This window comes from Rhinolophus hipposideros (genome assembly GCF_964194185.1).
Source record: "Rhinolophus hipposideros genome assembly, chromosome: 14".
Classification (NCBI taxonomy): Eukaryota; Metazoa; Chordata; class Mammalia; order Chiroptera; family Rhinolophidae; genus Rhinolophus; species Rhinolophus hipposideros.
In genome coordinates this window covers 56747875-56766000 of record NC_138060.1, presented here as the reverse complement: position 1 = coordinate 56766000, position 18126 = coordinate 56747875, and the positions used below count along the sequence as shown (strand labels likewise).

The window sequence follows — 18126 nt, the reverse complement described above, 5'->3', positions numbered from 1 at the left end:
AAAAGGAGGCATCGGACTCTGCGTTAAAAATCAGAACTGCACAATGGGAATGCTTTAATCACCCACACAGACGAGCGGAAGATACAGACAGAGAGCCACTATGGATGGTGCTCGGAACAGAGGTGAGAATGGCCCAGAATTCTGCCTCCGGTAAAGGTGCCAGGTTTACAGGACTTATCTCGGTGCCCTCACCAGACCCCTCCTCCTCATCCTCCTCCTCCGTGGCCGCTGGCGGCTCCTGCATCTCTTCTGGGAAAGCCTGAGGCCGGCTCTGGTAACTTCTGCTGCCTGAGACAGTCACGTGTGCTCGGGACCTCTCACCTGAGGTCTCTGGCTGCTGTGCTGGTGTGGAGGTAGCTAGGCCCGGGAGGGAAATGTGGTCACCTGTGTCGTCTTCTTCAAAGTCGTTAAGGCAGTATACTTCGTCCAGGTCAACGTCTAGCGTCCGGAAGCCCTTGGTGACCACACCGGGCCGGGGGTCCAGGATGCCCCCGAGGTGAGGCTGGGCCAGCTGCTGCCAGTGGTGCAGGGTGGCAGAACCTTGTAGGAGAAAGAGAAGGGGGGACAGAGAGAAGACAGGGTTAGGATGGAACTCCGAGCTGACAGCTGTTCCCCACCCTCAGAGTGTGGAGCGGGGGCCCCGCAGGCCCTGAGTTCTGCAGGGGGACCCTGGGAGGCTGCCTCTGCCCCTCTTGCTGGGCAACAGCAGCTGATACCCCACCATGCCTGGAAGGGGCACCAATTTAAGGGATCAAAATTATTTCTTTTTAAAGTAACATGCATGCCATACTGTGTGCCAAGGATATTTGGTGACAGACTCTTTATTTTAATTAACTTATGTCAACCCCCAAATCTAACACAGAATCATGTTAGAAACAGAAGAGGAAAAAATTAGCAAGACAGGCACAAAAGGGGGTTGGGGGAGGGGATGGTGGGTGCCGATTCTATGCTGACTACACACTGCTGGGGGCAGGGAGGACAGAGCAGGGGCAGAATAAGGTCATGTCAAGCCAACCCCAGGAACCACAACAAAAGGGAAACAAGAAGAAACTCAAGTAGCACACAGAGATAAGTGATAGGTACGGCCATCGCCTCCCTCACGTAGGTGTTCTGTATCTGCCAGCAACCTCAAGGTATTCCAGGTTTAGGGTAGGGAACGGGCCTCAAGAACGGACTGAGGAACATGGTAAGTCCGCACGGAGGTCTGAGGCGGAGTTGCCCATCTCCTCAGTGACACCAGACTCTAGCTCTCAAATGACACCACGCAAAGTCTGTAATAACACCGGAGTGTGTCCCTGAGGGCCTCGAGAGTGTCACAGGTGCTCACAAACAGAAGTGTTCCAAGTGTGCTTAGGAAACCTGGGTTAAGAAGTGTATCCACTGAGGGTCATCTCAGAACCTTTAGCATGTTGCTGTGTGCTGGGACCCTTCCCAGCCCGTCTTCTCCCTGCACATTTACTACACCTCACGCGGCCCTGGGATTGTGGATGTGTGGCCCATGAGGCTGGGTGTTCTAGCCTCATTCTCCAGATGGCGTTAACCACACAAATAAACATGCTACACTCAGGAGAAACTTTGCGAGAGGGGCTCAGGCATGGGAAAGCAAGAGCCTTCCGGCACACATGGCGTCTCAGGGACCGCTGGTTTACTGATGTTGTCCTGTGTTCATTGGGCAAGAAGCCGAAAGGGGAGCCAAGGATGCCAGCAGCTCAGGAAGTCAAGATGGAAGAAAAGGGAAAGGCAGGCAGGCAGTGAGGTCAGGAAGCCCACGAGGAATGTGACTGAGATGCAGAGAACTCACGCTCATCAAAACTTCCCTACCCTCTGGGCTGCACGGTGAGGGTATGACCTCTACACACTGCGGGAAAGTAACTTCCCACGGGACAATCTCAGCCAAAGAGTCGCGGAAGGATTTTGTAAACGGGCAATTTCAAATCACTGGAGAGAGAAAAAACTGTCCACAATGCCAGTGCATGTTTAGAAGAGTGCCTGGACACCCACTTTGAGGTCTGTCCCAGTTTTAAGTGTGTACAATAGTAACCTGCTTAACCAGAATCTATTGAATATAAATTGAAAATATTCTAAATGCAAAAAAGAAATAATAAAGAGATGCATATAATGAAAGAGGGCATCGCATACTTGTTCTCTCACTAGGTGGTAAGACACACTTAAGACTAGTGGTTCTCAACTGGGGGCGATTTTGACCCCCAGGGGACATTTGGCAATGTCTGGTGGCATGTTTGGTGTCACCACTGTGGAGGAAAAGGGGGTGCTAATGGCCTCCAGTGGGTAGAGCCAGGGCTGCTGCCAAACATCCTATAATGCACAGGACAGCCCCTGTGACAAAGAATGACCTTGCCCCAAATGTCAACAGTGCCGAGACTGAGAAACCCTGACCTAGGGCTATGGTTCTTATTCTCAGATCCTTTGAGAATCTGAAGGAAACCGAGGGCCCTCTCCTCAAAGGGAGCTCACAAGCAAGCAGCACTGTGCACAAACGGCTGGGGCTGAAGTCAGGTTTGGGATCTGGACTTCCAGGTGCCACAGTGTCACGTTGTACAAAGGGCTACCCTGCGTGGCAACTGGTTTTACGTGTATTATACCAGCTCATTCCTCAGAACTGCCCTATGAGTGAGTCTTACTACCCACTCTTCCCGCGGGAGGGAACTGAGGTTCGCTGAAGTGACACAACTTCCACAGTCACTGAAGCAGTGGTACAGGCCAGGTTCCTTCAATAATCTCACCTCAAAATCTACAGGCCTGAAAATAAGCAAGGACATCAGCGTTCTAGCCAGGAACCCAGGCGAAGTGAGAAGCATAAATGGCGGACAGTAAAACTTCCAGGTAGGTGTCCAGGACCCGCTAGGAGACACACGCCTCAAGATGGGATTTCTCATGCCAGCCACCCCCAGGACCCCCATTTATAATGCATGATGGGCCCCCTGTTCATGAGTTCACTGGAAGTACAAGGCACATTCCAGGCAACAAAACCACACTGGGGAGAAGTCTTCAACACGGCACACGACATCCAGCTTAGGACTGCACATAGGGCCTTAGACGGATGGTGAGAAATCCCTGTCTACGACGTGGCCACGTCACCTCTACTTTTGGAAGGGGAACAAAGGGAATGTCGACAGACACTGGAAGGTGAGGAACTGCGCTGAGGAAGTGCCAAATCTCCGCATGCTTCCGAGGGGGGCACTAGATGTTTACAATGCATGGGAAACAACTTGGTGAGGCTGGAGGATGGGCCCAGACCAGAGGTGCCTGGATCCTCCTTTTGTTCAACAGACTGCCCCCATCTGTCCCCACCTCCTGCATGGGCTCCGGAGAGAAATGCTGCTGCAAAGGGTTTGCTGTTTGGTGTTCAAGAGGCTACCGGAATGCATGGGGTTATCTGCACTCCCTAAAAGTGCATAGCCACTGAATTCAGTGACATTACAACCAAAAGATGGTACTCAAAAGTGCGTCGTACTTGGATGTTTTACACCACGCCTCGGGCATCCCTTACTCACATAAGAACAGCCAACCTTTATTGAACACTTACTAAGTGCCAAGCACACTTCTAAGAAGACCACATTTATTCTCACTTAATCATTATAACCCTGTTGTCCCCATTATACAGATGAGAAAACTGAGCACGGGAGGTAATTTGCCAGAGGCAGCACAGCTGGCAACTGGTCAATCCTGGATTCAAACGCAGGCTGGCTCCAGTGTTCATCCTCTTAACCATATAGACTGCCTCTCAGCCAACATATGTGTCTCAGATATAAGGTCAATAACGTACCAGAATGGCTTCTCTAATCCTCATACAGGTGTTTTCAGTTCTGCAAAAGTGAATATTGGTGAAAGCGTCTGCAACCCTGTTGTTTACAGCATGCGGTGGGGTTCAGAGACCATCTCCACTCCTGACTGGTTCTGAGGCCCTAGGAAGATTTGCTGAGCCCAGCACCAGGGCAGAACACCTCACACCCCACCTCCCTTCCATTCTTACTGCCTGGACCACCATGGAGGAATGCTGCTGATCTCCTGGCTACCTGAAGTCCTTCCTTCCATACGAGAAGGCATCCAAGTGAAAGGAGATGTGAATTGGATCTTATTCAGAGCTTTTGTTACCTCTTTCCTATCCTTTTTCCCAGCCTGGCTTCCTACTTCCAAAGTAGGATCACTGTACTGTTAGCTACCACCTGCTACCACCACCTCCTCCCACTCCCAGGAGAATGAGGCTGGGGTCAAGCAAGTAGGAAGGGTCGAGAGGAACCTCCCTCGTTGGCACCTAGGAAACAAGGGCATGGACAGTACAAAAAACAGAATGACACTCACTGCCCCTTTCCCTCTGTTTGCTTTCCTTCCATACCCCACTGTTCTAACCAAAAGGTACTCATGTCATCAGCGGAGAAGAAAAGCAAATTCATTTATGTCAGAGGAGCACACGAGGCCTAAAAGGTAGAACTAAACCTTCTGGATAATGTACAGTTTAGAAGTGTATGCTTTTCCCTGATACATATTAACTCATTTATTTGGAAATACTATCTTGGTTATAATTAATCAGAAAGAAAGAACAAAATACAGGGGGGGAAATACTGCCCGACTCATCTTTTTAATGCAAATATGTCTTCTAGTCTGAGTGTTCTGTTTGTTCTGCACCTGCTTAATACATGTAAGGTAAGATAGAGAAACAAGAGTGCTAGCATTCTTAAACACCTAACCCAGCTATTTGGCTGATTCCAGTAAGCAGACAGCGAGATTAATTAAACAGGTAAGGGAAACACCGATGGAAGACACAGATTGGCTATCTGCGATGATTCTCAGCCAACATTCTCCAGGGCCTCACCCCAGGTACATTTACCTGGGCCACTGGAGATCACAGGAATCCTATCAGCTTCTCAGTGGGTGAGTGGAAAAGGATGATGTGAGAACATGGCCCCAGCACAATGCTGGTCCAGGTCTCAGCACTGGTAAGGCCACTCTTTAGACCGGAGCTGCTGGGATAGGAACACGTTTGGGGAGCCTAAGTTTTAATTAGGACCTATTAGGTGCTGGGCGTAATATAAAACACATCACATTTACTCTTCACCACAATCTTCTGTGGCAGATGTGAGCCCTATTTCAGAAATATGGGAAAGAAGGCTCAAAAAAGTGAGGTAACTTATCTAGTGCCACAGTTAGAGCTGCACGGAAGCCGGTGACAGGCAGACTTCCATGCCAGCACTCCACCTTATCAAAGTCAACATAGTAACACCAAAGATAATTGTGGAGGGGAAGAAGAAAGAAAACATTGATTGTATTTTAAATAGCGAAAAAGTCCAAGAACTACAAAATGGAGCCAGAGAGATGCCTGTCAGATGCGTTACAGGCCATAGTGATAAGAGATGAATTCTTAATGGTTGTGATTTAACTTCCTCGTGAACAGGTATTATAGGTGAAATTTATCTTGCAAATCTAACGGGATTCATTCTTATTCCATTATCACAAAACTACTGCTATCTATGTCACAAGATTAAAAGCAAAAAGGATGAATTGGTCAAAATTAATTTAAAAAAACAACAACTCTTCCTGTAATACACATGGAAAAATGAATCCAAAAACATAGTCTTAAATGATCTAATGAAACCCAAAATCAAATATAGAAAGCAGACAAGACAGAGATGATAAACTCCAATGATCTTTGAGACAAAGGAGAAAAAAGAAAAGAAAGGCAAAAAGTAAAATTGCGGAAATGGAAGATTTTATTGAAAGAAAAAACAGACATAATTGTGGATCAGAAAACAATCGCCAAGCTTACAACTGAATGAACAATTTTTAAAAAATGAGCCATCCCTTTTCTGAAATCTAAGAAGGACCTAAGTTATATAATAAAAAAACAATAAGGGAGAAAAGAATGTAAACCCACCCTCTTCCTCGCTTTGGGGGATACAGAACCCAGGATGTCTTGGGTCTTTAACAAGCAAACCTCATCTTACAGCAAGAATTCTCAACTGCCCCCAAGGGGTTGAAAATGGGTTCTTGTGGGGGTGAAAAGAATCTACTTTCCTTAGACACAGAACACAGATATACATATTGTACATAAACAGTATATCTGTGGCATTACATTTTCAGGGGGGAATAAATGTCTTAAAATAATTCCTTAAACGGGGCAATAATTTTTAAAAAGTTGAGAAACACTGTCTTACAGAAATTCTGATTTGGCTTTGCGTTAGATACGTAATACAGAATTCTAAACGCCTTCTCAAACTTAACATGGGTTTCCAAAACAAAGGAGTAAAAAAATGAACATTACAAACACTTGGTGTATCTTGGGTGGGTAGTGGTAGGTAAAGGGAAGAAATTTTATAATGCCTAAAGGAAAAAGAAAGAAAAAGAGGTGAGTTTTTCCATGGGTTTAATCATCTGGGGTGTCCCTGGTACTACAAAGAGGAACGCCCCTGGAAAACCCAGGCTTAAGGAGGCACGGAACTTGTAGGCCTGCACAGCCACCCCCTTCCTGGCCCTCAAGTTGCTGAGGTCTGGGAGCCTTGCGCAGAACACTGCATAGGAAGAAAGCCCCAGTCTCTTTATTGGAAGATCCAAGGAAAACATGTGAGCCGACAAACTGCAAGGACAAACTGCAAATTGCTTTCATGTGGTTATTGAAATAAAACATAAACCAGTGGCTTTGCACCCCTCCCTCCCTGACACCAACATTTCTGTAAAATCAAAGCATTAATTCTCTGCGCTGCTCGGACCCCCAGGCAGGACTGAATTAACTTCTGAGTAAGTGTGTCTGCCTCGCAGAATGATTTTCATGTCTAAGGTTCTAAATGCACGAGAGAGAGAGAACTAGAAAGCCACCGTCTGCACGTTCTTTTCTTTGGCTTACTGGCCGAGGTTTGTCTTGGGTGCCTGTGTGTGTATTTCCAAACCTGCACCGGGGAGCTGGGGGCCGGGGCTCGAGGCCCCTCAGAGAAACTCAAACCAGCAGCGTGGGCGGCTATCCCTGAAGAAAAAGGAGTAAGCGTGACAGAGGTTTCCCGCTTGCTGATGGTGGATCAGGGACCACAGGGAGTCGCCAAGGAGGACAGAGAGGGGACGAGGCCCTTGGTGATCACCTTCCAGTGGCTTCACGATCTGGAGTTTCTCAGGCAGGTAGGAGCGGCTGCTGAAGGACATGCCCGAGAAGCCGGTGAACTCGGAGAGGCGGGAGTGCGTGCCCAGGGACATGATGCTCTCGGTGGGCGTGAGGGAGCCGCTGGGCAGCTCGCCCTTCTCCGCCAGCTCCCTGAGCTTCCTCTCCTGCTCCTCCTCGAAGAACCTCCTCTCGGAGAGGTAATTCTCCCGGCGCAGGGACAGCCGCCTCAGCGCAGTCTCCAGGTCATGGGAGCCCGGGGTGCCCGGTGTCCCCGGCTTCTTACTCTGCTCCTTGTTTCTGGAAGGAGGGGAGACGGGGTGAGTGTGGAACACCCAGCAGGGGACGCTGTGCAATGTACAATGAGGCCTTACCGCTGAATGTGCAAGGGTGGCTGCAGGATTTTCTAAGGAAATCAAGGCAAGCCTTGGAAAGGCAGGCAAAAATGGGGAAACAAATGCCCATCCTTAAGAACTAATTCTCTTTTTTTTTTTTTGCAGGGGGGAGGGGAGGATAGGCGTGGTGGCGAGCAGAGGGAAGAAAGCACTCAGGTAGAATGAAAATTTGCACACGCAATGTGAAATCCAGTCCTTATAAACACCTCCCTCACGAGCCCTTAGGAAGAAGCCTTCAGACGCAGTTGGTAGTTACCAGAAGGGCAGCAGGCTCAAAGGACACTTCTTTCCTCTTGAATTTAAAGAGCGGACAGCTCAAAAACAGTTCTGATCAAGCAGTGTCCCAACTGTCTGACACAATTGGTCAGAAAAAAACGATTTTATTAAGTCACAGGAAAGGGTGCACAAAGCAGACAATGCTGGGGAGGGGTGAGTCCTGCGGGCTTCAGGACAGAGGGACTGACCACTGCGGAGGAAGTCCCACCCCTGGGACGCTCAGTGTGATGGGTCCTCACTGCGCACCCTGCACCCCACCTTCTGAAACAAACCCGATTCTGGTCATGAGACATAGTCTGAGTTCTCCTCACCCTTTCGACCATCCCAGCTACAAAGGGGTTCATGCAACAAATGTCTATTGTGTCACCTTAACAGTAAGGATTAAAAGAAATACATATGCACTTAGCCCCTTCAGTATCTTACAGAAAAGCAGACTTCCTCATACATCTTGTTACTGGACCTCTTCAAACTGGTTAAAATATCAGTATCAAGGAGAAGCGTAAGCTCCGAGGCTTGGTAAAACACGTGGGAACTGAAAGGTCTATAGGCTTCCGGCAATTCTTAACAGCCTCTCTCCCCTGATTCTGAACCTGCGCTCAATCCACACGCCTTCTCCCCAAAACAGAAAGGGAAGAACGCCCCCTGGCTCACCCCAGGTTGTCTGACTCTGCTTCCAGGATAATGCTGTTGGTCTTGTTGTCCAAGACGTTGCCGATGTCACTGCCGTAGAAGCTGGACCGGGGGGTGCTGACACAGCTGGACAGGAGGGAGTTCATGGCCGAGGACTGGTTGGAACCGGGGATGTTCATGGGGGAGGGCGTCAGAGACCGCTGCTTGACAACCTGGTTGATGTTCCTCACGGTCTCAAAGACTCGCTTCTGGTGACTGGGGAGAACGCACATCAGCCATGAATGAGCAAGTGTAGGAATGACCTTGGCATAAACCCTCCAAACACAATCAACTGAGGAGCCAACAAGGCAGCGGACCCAGGTGAGCCCCCAAACAACCTGCCATCTGAGCCCTTCCTTGTGTTTCTGAGGGTGTTGGTTGGAATTCGAGAGACTCAACACCCACTGAATTAAAGGCTCTGATACGTGGTTGTGTCCTAACGGTAATGTTAGCAAGAGTGAGTGATACTGCTTTTCACTTCCTTTAAGCTTGACCTACAAATAAAAGTATGTAAGTCGTACTTTGTCTCCCAGCTAGTTGGTTTTTCATGACAGTGATTACAATGCAGACTCCAGGAGGGCAGTGTTCACCGCTCAGTACATAACAGGGCTCAATAAATATTTGTAGAATATTTCTTGATTCCATATACAGTCACATGCCGCTTAATAACGGGGATATGTTCTGAGAAACGCATCATCAGGCGATTTCATCGTTGGCAAACATCCTATCACTAGTGCACCTACACCAACCCGGATGGTGCAGCCTGCTACGCACCTAGGCTGTCTGGGATAGCTTACTGCTGCTGGCTGACAAGCCTGGACAGCATGTTAACTGCACAAAGCACAAGATTAAATCAAGCACAAGGGGACATGAGGCAATTAAGAGACACAGTAAACAGGCGATGTATGAGGCTACTGCTGGTTGGAACTCAGCACACTGTTTTATAGCATGCTATTGGTTTTGTAAGTAGAAAGAGGATACTCCAAAACAACAAAGTATTGCATAGTAAGTACATAAACCAGTAACCTAATCGTCTATGATCACTACCAAGTATCATGTACTGTATGTCATTGTATGTGCTGTACTTTTATACGACTGGCAGCACGATGGACTTGTTTATACCAGCATCACCACAGATAAATGTCATGCGTTGCACTGTGACGTCATGACAGCCACGCCATCCCTAGGCAGGAGGAATTTTTCAGCTCCATTATAATCTTAGGGGACCAATGTCATCTATCTGGGCCATCGTTGACCCAATTGTTACCCATTGCGTGGCACATGGTGGTATATAAAACAAGTAAGACTTAGAGTTAGTCTTAAACTTCTATAATGAGATGATAAACACCAGATGAATTTTTGTTTTTTAAAAGAAACTGCTGTCTCTAAGGGCAGAATCACAGACTTTGATGCCCATTTGTTTCCTTTCAAGGAGAAAAAAAAGTAGGCATGTTTCTATAATGGCCACTTCTTCCTGGGATGCCGAGGGCCACACACACGTGCCAGGGCTCAGGGACAGTGGGCACTCCCAGGATCCCGTTTCAGTTCTGTTGGTGGGGTTTGGGTACAGAGAAAACAGCGTAAAACTGGATCCACAGGTTCCTTATGAACACCTCAGGGCAGGCCATGTGCAAGGTCTTGAGTAGGAAAGAGAGACCGCAGAGGACGATATCCCTCAGTGGATCCGGGAAGGAAATGGAAGCCTCACACCCCTGAAGAGTCCTCTGTATCTCATATCCTGTCGTTCTCTTTTCCTAACAGACATTAAGAATTTAAACAGTAATGTTTTTCATTGAAAGATAAAAATGAGTGGTGGTGTTAAAGGGAGGTGGGAAACATCTCTCCTCGCCCACCTTTCTGCAAGTTCACACTATATCTTTCAAACCTAATAGGAGGCGCTGGTGGGATGTTATCAGCTGGGTTATTTCCCTTAATCTGGACTTAAGCTGTGGAAGGCCCAAACACTGCTTGTTTGGACCATCACAGGTCACGAGGTGGTCTCCGGGAAGCTTAGAAGTGAGGCCGTACGCGATGTCTGGAGAGTCCGGCTCTTCCAACTGCAGCTCCTTGCGCATCGTTCCCTCGATCTCGGCTGCCAAGGAGTCCTGGGAAAAGCCAGAAGACACACACGTGAGCGGCAACTCAAATGCTATCTCCAGAAGAGGCACGCGGGCAGGCTAGCCATGGAAGGGTAAACTGAGGCCTGAAATGCCCACAGACTTCTCACAAGGTTGACGGCATTTGCCATTGTCAGAGACCCTGGCTGAGCAATAATCGGGGCAGGTGCTGAACGCAGTGGCCATCAATGGGCCCTGAGTGTAAAACCCCTTCGCTTCCAGGCAGCTAAGGGTCTGAAAGCAAACCTTATGTTCTCTTGGCCCGACCACGGGGCTACCACTGTGGCCACAGGAGAGGCAGAGAACTTACGGGGGGAAGAGAGGACTGTTGAGAACAACAGAGATGGACGAATTTCCATTGCCCACCAAGCTCATGAGCCGTCAGAGAGGGTGTCATAGCCCACATAGGCCTAAGTTATTGTCCTCTCAGTCTCCAGGGTCCGCTAACCCTTGGCTCACCCAGAATTCTGAACTGCCTGCCTCTCCTCATCGTGTGAGGTAGAGCCCAACAGACAATCCTTACACGTCTGCCAACAGAATCAGGTGTGTGTAGAAAAACACCTGCTGAGGCCTCAGAGGAGGACACCCATGTGGGACAACCTGAAGGGAGAGGCTAACTCCCTCCACACCACAGAACTCCCTGCGATGATGGGAAGAGTCTCTGTCCACGCTGGCCAGTGTGGGGGCCACCAGCCACAGGGGGCCATCGAGCCCTTGAAATGTGTGCAGTGTGACCGAGGAACTGAGTTCTTAATTGCATTCAATTTTAATTGATTTACATTAAATTGATTTGAATACCTTTAATGAATAATGCACTTGAAAAACAGACACCTTCAAAAACAGAGCTATGCCAAACATGAGCTTTTCCTCTGCAAATGGGAAAGCTGAAAAATCTCTCCAGAAGAAACCCAAATGCAGATGTTCAATATAACTTTTCTCATGCAATGGTTTACATTTTAAAATACAGGTCTGTCCTTCAGAGTGGGGAATGCAGCGTGGGGTAAATCCTAGTGCACAGGAAACAAGGTGGCCCCCCAGGAGATGGCTGTGCCCAGATGAGAAACCAGGAAGGAGGAGAACGAATGCAAGGGGCACAGGCCAGTCTGTGAGCTGAGGGTCGTCAGCTCTAGATTGAGGAATCATGGTCAGAATGTTCTTCGCTGAGATTCCTGGTATTACTTCCTGGATCACTACTCTGCAGCTTAGAAAGCAATGTTCCAACATCTTGGAAATGTTACATATCATTGTTTTTGGTTTCATTAGATTTCAGTCAAGTAGGGAAAGAGAGAGCTCGAGCCTGACTTGGATGCAGGAAAGCAATGAAGCAAAAGAGGTCATAACTGAGGAAAAGTGGACCAGACAACAAGGGGTGGGGTGAAAGGAAAGAGCCCCCCGGAAAAGCCAAATTTGGAAGGGACCGAGTTTCACAAACATTTACAAAGCCATCCACTCCTACCTCATCCATAGGAGTTCCTCTCAAAGGTTCTCTCCTCAGAGAGTACTTGGTGTTTCATCACAGCATGAAAATAGAGCTTTAAATATAAACATTCTTGGTCATCTGTTCTTCTGTCTGTTCACTCACCCATCTAAATCGAATATCTATCAAGCATCTACAATTCTACAACATTCCCAGTGCTGTGCTAGGTGTAGGGTAGTAGAGAGAGAGGGAAGGAAGAAAATTGCAAATAAGACACAGTCCCCACCTCCGAGGGGCTTTGGTCTGACAGAATTAAAAGGAGTGAGCTCACCAAGTTACAGGGAAATGACCAGCAAAATGGAACTACAACAAGTACAGAGCAGGGTTAACCTCCTAAAAAATCCCCTTCTCAGCCATGTTCCCTTAAGCCCAAACAGCAAACAAATCAGGCCAGGGCTAAACAAATAAGGTTGTGGAGAAATAATGTGAAAAATATAAAAAGGCCACACCCAGCACAGAGGGAAACATTTTTTCAGAACATAGGTACTGAAAGCTATCAGGACAATGTCTAATATGCATACAAAGAGCCAGCAGAACCATACGGGCAATTGAAGAATTCTGGAATGCACTTGTGAGGCCAAAATAGCACACATTCTCTTAAGGTCAGGAAAAAACAATGTACAGATAACATCTTCCAACTTTCTGAGGTTCCTACGAAATCGAGTTCCTACGAAATCTCTCTTAAGAGTGGGAGGAGGAAAGACAACAGACTCAGAGGGACAGAAAATGGAGAACCAATTTGTCTCATGCAGTTAAGAGGTCACCTGCTGGGCTCAGGAGCCCTCAGCTCGAATCCAAGCTGCCGAATGAGAAGCTACCTGCACAGGTTCAACTCCAGCCGGGCCTCCTACCATGAGCACCCCTGCTCATGGGAATAAGGGTGGGAAGAGGGGTGTCAGAAAGCAAGCAGCACACACCATGGGAAACAGGCCCAGCGAGTGGTAGCGCCGGGACGTGGCATTGGGCACCGTCTTGTTGCGAAGGTTCTTGAGCTCCTCCTGTGCCTCGTGAAGCATCTCCATACACTCGGCGTACTTGTCCTCCAGCTCACGCAGCTGCAGGGGACCAGGGAAGTGCGAGAGTCAGAATCTCCTGAGCACTGGGTACAAACCCACCCGTCCACACAGCCAGAAAGACACGGGCCCGGCACTCTCTGGTCTGAGGCCAGATGCCCAACAGTCCACCAGGCTCAGTTTTTCTTTCACGTGGGGCAGGCTTACAGACTCAGAAATCGCCCAAAATCCTAACCGGGGGCAAGGGAGATTAAAAACATCTTTAACTGAATGGCCAAGCGTGACACCGTTGTTTCAAGGCTGTCTGGGAATGGGTTCCCTTCACATGGTGTGCTCTGTGTCATCTCTTTACCGGGAGGCTGGGCACACCAGGCTCCGGGCTGCAGAACAGCCCAGCCTCCCACGTACTCACAACCAGAAACAGCGTCAGCAGGAATTCGTTAAGGAGTAAAAATGACATTCGACTGAATATAAAAATGATTGTTAAGGTGGACACGACCCACAGGCAGTCAGAGGGCAGCTGATGCCCCATAACTGGAAGTGATGAAATGAGGGGGAACCACTCACCTCGGCCGTGAGCTGTCGCTGCGCATCCTTAGCAGCCCCCAGGTGCTGGACCAGTTCTTCATTTTCCACTGCGCACTGCAACGGGGCAAAGGGAAATCAGCTTCTCTTTGGAGCTACTTAGAAAAGTCTAACTTTTCCCCTCCTATTACTGGGTCCATTATGATCCTATCACTCTTCTACAAAGGGGCTTTCATCTTCTGCTGGAGTAAAAGCTCATGTTTTATACAGTTTTGAAGGCAGTCTTTCCTACATCCATATTCATTCTCCGTAGTCCACCCCCAGTCCGACCCTCCAGGATCACAGCTGCTCTCCGGAAGCATTTCCCCTCACGCTCTAGCAAAGGCCCAGCATGGGAAACGAAATTGTTTTCTGCTGCTTCATCTTAAATCTAAAGGGGATACCGTTCTGCTGCAGAATATACGAGGTGCGCTGCATGAAAACAAATACTAGGCAATGATTCGTAAGTTCAATCCCCAAACTCCGTATCTACAGCACCTACCCTCCGAAGACTGTGCCAAGTGGTTTCATATTTTTGTGCTGCCCCTTTGGAGAAAAAGCTTAGTGGATGCAATGGTATCACACTTATCCCTACCTTCATCCTAAGACTAATCTACAAAGGAAGAGAATTTATTAAGAAAGGTGCCCTTGGTGATCTCAGAGAGGCCTTTTCTGTACTAGCCAGAGAAACAGAAGCCTTACAGCTTTCGCCTTCTTCTGCAAATCAACTATTTGCGACAGCAGGTGTGTGATCTCCTCTTGCTGACGAGTAGCATCTTCCGTCTTCTTAGCCAGTTCCTCCGAGATGCTCGCAATCTGCACGTTGGCGTCCCCTTTGACCAAGAAGTAACAGTCACAAGAGTAAGTCAGGAAGCCCGACATGCAGCCCAAGAGAGAACGGTTTATTTGTGTTTTGTACAAGAAACATCTTTGTTACAAGACGTGGGGTAGGGGCTGGGTGGCGGGAGCCGGGAGAGAAGAAGGTACATGAATCAGAAGGAACTTAGGATTCCCATTGTGCTCTATGGTGAAGGGAAGCAAAGTGACTTCCTTGGGCTCAGTCTGTTATGAGAAGGAACCCGGCCCCTCAGTTTTGGCTCCCAGGCGCAGTGTAGGGGCCCGATCCCGCTGACCAAGGCTGCCTCCCCACAGGCAGTCAGGCAGGCTTCAGGAGTCAGCCGGGGGTACCACACCAATACAAAGGTGCGTCTGGCCGAATCCTCACCTTCCATACATGAACAGATCCACACATTACCAAGAACCCCTGCTGTCGACTCTGTTCTAGAAAGGAACCATTACCATGCACAAAACAATCCCCTTGGATGTTTTCAACCTATATTCAGAGCCGTAACTCATTTTACTAGACTTGAACATAGAACGTGTTTCATTTACTTAGTATTTTGCTGAAGCTCAAAATATTCTGTTTTTACCCCTTTGTTTGACCTTAACTATAAACTTATGATGAGGGTGGAAAGAAGTACGTACTTGTGACACTGAGAACTCTTGCCTCAACTTTCATGTATCAAAGTACTAGGAAGCACTTTTTCCAACACACTTTCAACACAGAACCCTGAAGCTGGGTGTGGGGACAGAGCCCCAGAGAGCAGTTTCCAGGCTCTTGGCCTCATGTGGAGGGGTGCTGGCCCAGGTAGTAGATGGCCGTCAGCTGTGGCTAGTTGGCCGTCAGCTGTAACCAGTGAGCCATTGGCCACTAATATAACTGCTGTGGCTACGCTAGCAGAAAATGGGGGCTAGCAAGAAGATGGTGGCTGAGCCTGCAAGTGGTGCAGTGAGGGTTGCGAACAGTGTGGCTCCTGCTTCCTGTGTCTCCAACCCAGTAGCCAGCGAGAATATAGTAGTATGACTCCCCGACCTATGGGCTCCGTGAGTGTTCCTTTTTGGCCTCACCATGTCCTGCGTTCTTATGTGGCGAGCGGGAGCAGAGACCTGCAGGCCGCCCCGCGCGACACTGGGTCTAACTTAGCCATTAATTCCAATGTTCCAACACTGGAAGCCAAAACTAAAATTAAACATTCGTGTCAGTGAGAAGTTGAGACAATATATGACTGACAACCGAGCACCCAATTTCTCATACATCAGGATGTGGATTGCCACATACAAGAGCAGGGAGGCCTCTAGTTTTAAGAGAAACGCTACTGAGCCCAGGCTGGCAGAGAGACTGTATTTTGTCAGGGGGAAGCAAATCTGTCTGGTCTTAAAGATGGTAGATGCAGAAAGTAAAAAGAGGGAATAGGAGTGGGGTGAGAGGGCGAGGGACATACTCAGCTCCTTCACGCAGTCATTGACCAGCTGCTGTTCCTTCTCTTCGTAGGTGATGGTCTCCGTCTTCAGCTGGCAGGCCTGTGGACAAGGCCCAGGTCAGAGACCCGGCACTCACACCGGAGCTGATGGGGCAATCAAGGCTGGGGCATGGAGCAAGGGCTAACCTGGGCCTGGGAAACCGCCCTTCAGCATCTTCCCACCTGTTACCTACTGTCCCCTCAAATACAGAAAGGCAGTCTGAGTCCCCTGCTTCATGAATCTGATTCTCAAAGCTGAAAATGTGTACCACTAGAGAGCGCCATACAAAGCAACGTGCACAAGAGCTATCCACCCCCCCACACACGCACTAAAACTCAGTATGAGCCACCATTGTGTCCAGTCGGTCTGTTCATTCATTTGTATCTGTCCGGGCGCATAGCCATAAACCCCTCTGTGACCCCAACAGTGCCTAGGACACAGCATTGCCTACCGCAGGCATTCTCAGGATAACCACTTTCAGTTGCCTACTATGTGTTGGGCACTGTCCTGTGAGGTTCTGAGTGGGAGTTAAACCTGTTGTGTTCGGCTGAGCAAAAACAAGGCATGATATGAAAGCATTAAAATTCAGACACCCAGGAGCTATTTCAGGCCTCTGTAGAGCTTGCTCCTGGCTAAAAAGGTGGGAAGAAGATATCTCTGAGCTCTCAGATTCTGACCCCAGAGAGACACTACCCTCCTGAAAATCGAGAGGGAATAGCCGGAATCTGTGGCTGGGATCAGATTCCCTCAGCTTGTTTTAGGTGGGGACTCTGACAGAGGGACCGCTTGCTATGTGCCTGGGGCAGATGCTGGAACTGGCAGCACTAGACTCAGAATTGGGAGCACTGAGCTGAAGTCTTGGCTCGGCCACTGGCTGGCAGAGAGAGTTTGGGCAACCAACCCATCAGTGAACGAGGGGCTGGAAGAGGTGAGGGCTAGGAGAACATGACCCTTTCCTCATGCCTCAGAGTGTCTTGTTAAGTCTAGACGTGAGGCTCTTTCCAACATGGGGGCAAGTTCAAGGTGACAGGTGGTCTGTCCCATTGGAGGACCTTTGGGAGCACTGGGCCAGCCCAGGTGGGCACGCAGCTCACACTTGACAAACCAAGGAAGGGCCTGATAATGAAAACCAAAAGCACGGAATCTGTATGCATCCGTGTTTGTAGACAAGGACAGTGGGAGAAGGGAAATAATGTGAGTCCCAGAGACTTGCAAATGCTCTTTTTGTCATTCGCTAACTTGCGCAACCTTGGGGAACCAAAACATTTAGCAGCCTGGGTCCTGGTTTGCCCACTGTCAGAATCAAAGTCACCAGCACCCAGGCTTATTGGGAAGATTTTAAAAAATAATGCAGGCAAAGTACCTAGCATAATGCCTAGCCAATCAGAAACAGTCCAAGGTATGACTTCCCAAGTTGCCTAAGCGCAACCTTGTTTAGTTAACTGTTTAGGAAGTATGTCTCCAAGTTCTCGGATACTATTTCTTTAGAGTGTCTGATCTGCAGTGACAGGAGAATGGCCTTCACCCCAGTCCTCCAAGTCCTGTCTCTGTCAGGACTGGAGAACACTGTGGAAAGACCCCACTGTGGGATCTTTTGCCCTAACTGTGACGGAAGATGGGTTTGCCAGCATTGCCCATCCACACGCTGCATAATTCACCAGTCGGTCTGCCCCAGCCCCAGTGGTGCATGCTGCCCTGGGAGGCAGCGCCCAGCACACAAGTGAGGCATGCTTGCCAGGCACTCGGGACGGCTGTGAGCTAAGGTTCAGGTGGTTGTTCCACAGACTGTCACCTTTGAGAATGGCACTGTAACCATGGCTACTCTTGCCAGATAAGGCAGACGGGGCCACCACCCTTGCAAAGGGGACAAGAGCAGGGTGCACACTTCACCTCAGATCGAAGAACGACGTTCTCCTCTTCAAGGTCCTTTAGCTTCTTTTGAAGAGAATCCAGGTGAAAGTAATTCTGGACTGAGGAAGATGACTCATTCCTCTTCAACCTCGGGGAGAAAGTACAATCACTTTCTAGGGAGAGAAGCTTTCCTCCCCCACCTGGCACACCACAGGGAGGCACTCCTGATTCGTATCAGGAGAGTCATGAACCGAGCAGGCGTGACGAGGACCCCTCAGGTGGCTCTCTCACTACCCAGGAACAGCATCTGCTGACTCGGGCTCACCACCACTTCAGACTCACACCCCCACCCTTCGTC

At 48.9% G+C, this 18126-nt stretch overlaps 1 protein-coding gene across 14 annotated transcripts in view; it reads right to left on the bottom strand.

The window, feature by feature from the left end:
• The window catches only part of TRAK1 (trafficking kinesin protein 1), a gene marked incomplete at its 5' end in the record, with an annotated part of 168484 nt that overhangs the window by 14486 nt on the left and 135872 nt on the right, over positions 1-18126 (bottom strand). For 5 of the 14 annotated variants that reach the window (XM_081073101.1, XM_081073095.1, XM_081073102.1 and 2 more), the window contains 9 exons: positions 193-540; positions 7089-7405; positions 8428-8661; positions 10474-10550; positions 12957-13094; positions 13620-13694; positions 14319-14449; positions 15899-15977; positions 17808-17916. In XM_081073101.1, the coding sequence (XP_080929227.1) occupies positions 193-540; positions 7089-7405; positions 8428-8661; positions 10474-10550; positions 12957-13094; positions 13620-13694; positions 14319-14449; positions 15899-15977; positions 17808-17916 (1508 nt within the window). Of the gene's footprint in view, positions 1-192; positions 541-5707; positions 7406-8427; positions 8662-10473; positions 10551-12956; positions 13095-13619; positions 13695-14318; positions 14450-15898; positions 15978-17807; positions 17917-18126 lie in introns of those variants that run through there. The other 9 variants (XM_081073096.1, XM_081073098.1, XM_081073105.1 and 6 more) reach the window with 3 other exon arrangements.